This window comes from Octopus bimaculoides, chromosome 10 (assembly GCF_001194135.2).
Source record: "Octopus bimaculoides isolate UCB-OBI-ISO-001 chromosome 10, ASM119413v2, whole genome shotgun sequence".
Lineage (NCBI taxonomy): Eukaryota > Metazoa > Mollusca > Cephalopoda > Octopoda > Octopodidae > Octopus > Octopus bimaculoides.
In genome coordinates this window covers 46,181,097-46,185,927 of record NC_068990.1, presented here as the reverse complement: position 1 = coordinate 46,185,927, position 4,831 = coordinate 46,181,097, and the positions used below count along the sequence as shown (strand labels likewise).

The window sequence follows — 4,831 nt, the reverse complement described above, 5'->3', positions numbered from 1 at the left end:
GTATGTAATATAATTTTAATCTTCGGATTTTTTTAATATGCTGGACCACTGGTTTTAATTGATTAATATCAATTTCTACCCTTATTATTAAATTTTAAATTTATATATATATATATAACCAAACAGGGAGTGCGTTGCGCTACACAGATATTTCATGACTTGAACAGAAAGAATACAACAAAGAGAAAAATTAGACAAAAACATGATACTCGGAAAATTTACAGCTGATTTCCTGATCAGTCAATGACCAAAACATCATACTGGTTTCGAACTTTTTACCATTGAGACCACTCCATCTTGGAGGCACCAAAGCATTAAGCTTCTGGGAAAAGCTAACAAGTTTATAGAAGGTCAAAAACAAAGAAGACAAGCTAAAATAATAATACGTATACAACAATGGTTAAAAGCATCCCATCCGCTATTTGTATATACAGTACTATAAATATTGTGCAATGTGTCCTTCCACTTTTTAAAGATGACAGAATGTGGTCTCAGGGAGACTTGACCGCTGTTTCTAGCCGATCGATTGAGTACGTATAGGTTCTGCAGTTGTGTGCATGTAGACGTACACACATACACCCAGACAGACACACATACATACACAAACACACACACGCGCGCGCGCGCGCGCATGTCACACTATATCGTACATACGTATATATACGCACACACATACACATATACGTATATAAATGTATCTGTCCGCACGTACGCGTACATATTTACCCACTATAACATATACATGCATAGGAGCTGTTGACACCACAAATACGTGTAACATTTAATGGATTTGAAATATATTTATTGGATTTTTTTTTTATATCTCCAAACTACATATGCCATAAAAGTCTTATCGGAATGTTTTTTCTAATTGCTTATAAAGTTTGCTTCAGAGAAGGACTTGGCGAGAAAGAACATGTTGACAATGTCGTAAAATAGCCAAGTCTGAACATGTTTATATTCATTTAACGAAGGGAGTGTTTTAGTGAAACCAACAACCATAAAACTTTTTTTTTATTAGCCACGGAAGCAGTATTTGTTCAAAGTAGCACTCTGTAAGTCTTACGCGACGTAGATATACTGTAAAAAGCCAGAAAACTGCGGGATTCGTCTTGAGAAAGAATCTTATATAGACATATAGTGCTAAAAAAAGCATAGTAGTATATCAGTAGCAGATAAAAAGTGTCCAGCAGCGGAGGTGGAGTTGCTAAATCCAGATTTCTGTTCCTCATGACGCAAAGAAGAAAAAAGCAGAAATCTAGATTTATCAATTCTATCGCCACTGCTGGACTCTTTTCGTCTGCTACTGATATGCTTCTCTGCTTTTTAACAATATACGTCTGTACGAGATGCTTTTTCAATACGGATCCAGCAATTGTGTAGCTCGCTACAGTATACCCACGTTAGAATTTATAGCATGTCATCTTGTTTTCCGAGTTTGCGATTATCTCACTTTAATGCAGGGTCTGCATCCATGAATACTGATGTGACCAAGACGTTGTTGTAATTGACACGTCATTAATACTTACATCAAAGGTCTAGCACCGTTATTTGTGTCCTGAAGGGTTCGTTTAACCACCAGTTAGCGGCCGCTTAAACGAGGCGGAATTTGAACTCAGAACCCAATGAATTAGGCTGAACATCTCGCCTAGTGTTCTTGAAATTCTGCCAATCCACTACGCTGGATTGGTACTTCATTTCTTGTTCCTCAAAAAAAACATAAACGTTAAAATTGACCTCGGTGGAATCTGAACTCAAAGCTCAGAGAGCTGGAACAAATACCACAAGGTATTTTATCTGATTCTCTAACAACTCTACAGTATTGATTATTATATTGTATTTCCATACATTTTTTTTTCATTCAGTACCTGCTTCCATACAATGTATCTTCGAAAACATAAAGTACATTTTTTAGTGCGCTGTATTTTCCTATACGATAGATCCTCCTATTGAGAATAGTTGCCTTTATAGTGCCGCTTCTATACAACTTCCCATACTGTTCATTTATCTACAGACAGCACCCTTCTAGTTTATTGTCTAAATCCTTTCCGTAAAATATCTTGTCTTACACTACACAGTTCCTATAAGGTTTACTTCCAACATGTCTTCAATGATGTTTCAATCTTTCATCTCATAACAAAACAAGAAACAAACTAATACTTACGGTTTCCCTTTCTCCTTATATTTCGGGAAAATACTGGCATCGGCAATGCCTGACACGTCCTTTGGCAGGCAGTCTTTGACCATTTTACCACACGCCTTAGAATTCATCATTTTCATGTCACTCTCCGTCTTGGCACCAGCCAACTTCACAAACGCTTTAAAAACTTCCTTCAAGTCGTCGCTCATTTTCTCTTGTTCCGTCTGAAAAGAAAAATAAGAGATTTGTTACTTAGGCAAAAGAGCAACGTTGTTCTTTCTTCCCACTTTATTCATCATTTTCAGACGCACCTTTTTATGTTTTATGTACCTTCAGTTCATCACGCGAACAATATTTTGTAGATGAATTTCAGCCAAAAGTCTTTTTTTTTCTTTCGTTTTTTTAAATTTTATTTTTTCAAAACTTATGTACCAACCATATAAATAAATACAGAAAAAGGGAAATGGAATAGAGAAGCAAACTCCACACGTAAACACTCATATATGTAATAATAATAAACTAGAAAAAAGACAAGAAAAAACAACAACGCGAGGACGTGGTACATGCAAAGTATTAATATGACGCTCAGAGAAGGAAAGCAATAGTGGTTGTTTTACGTTTCGAGCAACGCTCTTCTTCGGAAACAGGAGACATAGTTAAGGCCAAAAGAAAAGGAAGGAGGGAAAAATCACCAACAGTCCACGTGTAGTTACATTTTGGAATATATATATATATATACATACATCTATGCACACACACGACGAGCTTCTACAATTTCCGTCTACCAAATTCACAAGACATTATTCGACGCGGCACTATACGCGTAAACCTTGCCCAAGGTATCGTGCAGTGGTACTAAACTCAAAACCACGTGCTAACAAACAAAATCCTTTAACATACAGTCATGCCTGTGTTTATGTATGTATGTATGTATGTATGTATGTGTGTGTGTGTGTGCGCGCGCTCAGACACACCTGCATACATACATACATGCATACATACATTTATACGTGTATGTGTGTGATTTGTGTGTGTGTGTGTGTAATGTGCGTGTGTGTTGGAAAATACTTGTGTCGATAAAATAAAGGACCTGTCAAAAACAGTGAACCTTTCCCATACGTTAAATTTCTGGCCTTTTGCCGATTTTAGAATTTTACTTTTACTTTCATTATAAACATGCCTTTTAGGAACAGGAGGGCTATGAGTTCAAATCAGTTTGTTTTAAGAAGCCAACCAGGCCATATATCCACTCCACCACTAATTATCAGTTGTAAAATAACCTGTGTTTAGTCAAGCGTGATTATTCTACTCATAATATAAGTTGCGCACCGAGATGTCTGTGCAAAAGAACATTCAGGTGGTGTAATATTTGTATATCATATTACAATATTACAATAGACATTGACGTAGAATTACATGAATGCGTGCACATAAATTGGTCTTACACACACCACACACACACACACACACACACACACACACACACACACACATTCTTGCCTCTCACCCACACCGCACATACAACACTTACATATAGACATACATATATACATACACATTTAAATACACACATCCATACATACATAAATGCACAAACACACACACATAGAGAGGGGGAATGAAAGATGAGATAGATAGAGAGATAGATAGATAGATAGATAGATAGATAGATAGATAGATAGATAGATAGATAGATAGATATGAATGCCTGAAAATTTTCCAAAGAGGGGAAACTAATATACACCAGTTGCAGTCACCAATTTAGTAAAGCATATTATTCTACTAAATTGCGTCGAGTTCTCTTATAGTTCGTTATTTACTCTGTTCTCAATAAGCGATATTCACTCACTCTCTCTCTCTCTCTCTCTCTCTCTCTCTCTCTCTCTCTCTCTCTCTCTCTCTCTCTCTCTCCCTTCACTTTCTCATTTCACTTTCTCCTCTATCTCCCTCTCTGCATGGATATACACCCACATACGCACACGCACGTATGTAAGTATGTATGTATGTATGCATGAATGTATGCATGCATGTATTCATGTATGTACATACAAACATACACACGCACATACTTACAAACGTTCTTACTCTTTCTGCACGCATCTGTGTCTATGGTTTATTAGTGCGTGCCTACATGTGTGTGTTGTCTATAAGTATGTATGTGTATACGTTTGGACACCCCAAAAACCAACAAGCTTTAATTTGCTGCTCTCTTCGTACTGGCAGCATATTGCAATTACCGTGAAGCTAATTATTTTTATTTATTTATTTATTACTTATTACTTTGATTTTAATTAAGAGAACATATGCTACCTTTTAAGTATTGTTATCAAAGTGTTACATCAAGAAACTGTTCTAATTCTGTCTTTTAGAAGTTTTCGTTATGGCTAATCGACTCGAACTGATATGTCAGAAACAATGCTGCTTGAGATGGAAGCATAAATTTTAAAATTCCCAGCTTGATCTCTTTAATTGCACTCTGCACTCGTTAATCTGTCGTTGGTAAAGTATTAATCTAATCTCGAGCTATTTGATAATCATTAAATATAACCATAAGAACCAATGGCATCAAAAACTGGGAGCAATTTCAAGCCGGTCCTTTAGATCCAGTCTTTTGACCTTTCCATTTCTTTTTTTTTTTTGAGATATTTCCTTTCCCTTCGCCACTGTTGTTATAAAATGTCCGCTTCATAT

At 36.2% G+C, this 4,831-nt stretch overlaps 1 protein-coding gene across 2 annotated transcripts in view; it reads right to left on the bottom strand.

Annotated features, from left to right (window-relative positions):
- LOC106874137 (tubulin polymerization-promoting protein family member 2) overlaps positions 1-4,831 on the bottom strand; it is a 68,208-nt gene that overhangs the window by 11,246 nt on the left and 52,131 nt on the right. For both annotated transcript variants that reach the window (XM_014921766.2, XM_014921757.2), the window contains exon 2: positions 2,165-2,364. In XM_014921766.2, the coding sequence (XP_014777252.1) occupies positions 2,165-2,349 (185 nt within the window). In that variant the 5' untranslated portion in view covers positions 2,350-2,364. The remainder of the gene's footprint in view (positions 1-2,164; positions 2,365-4,831) is intronic.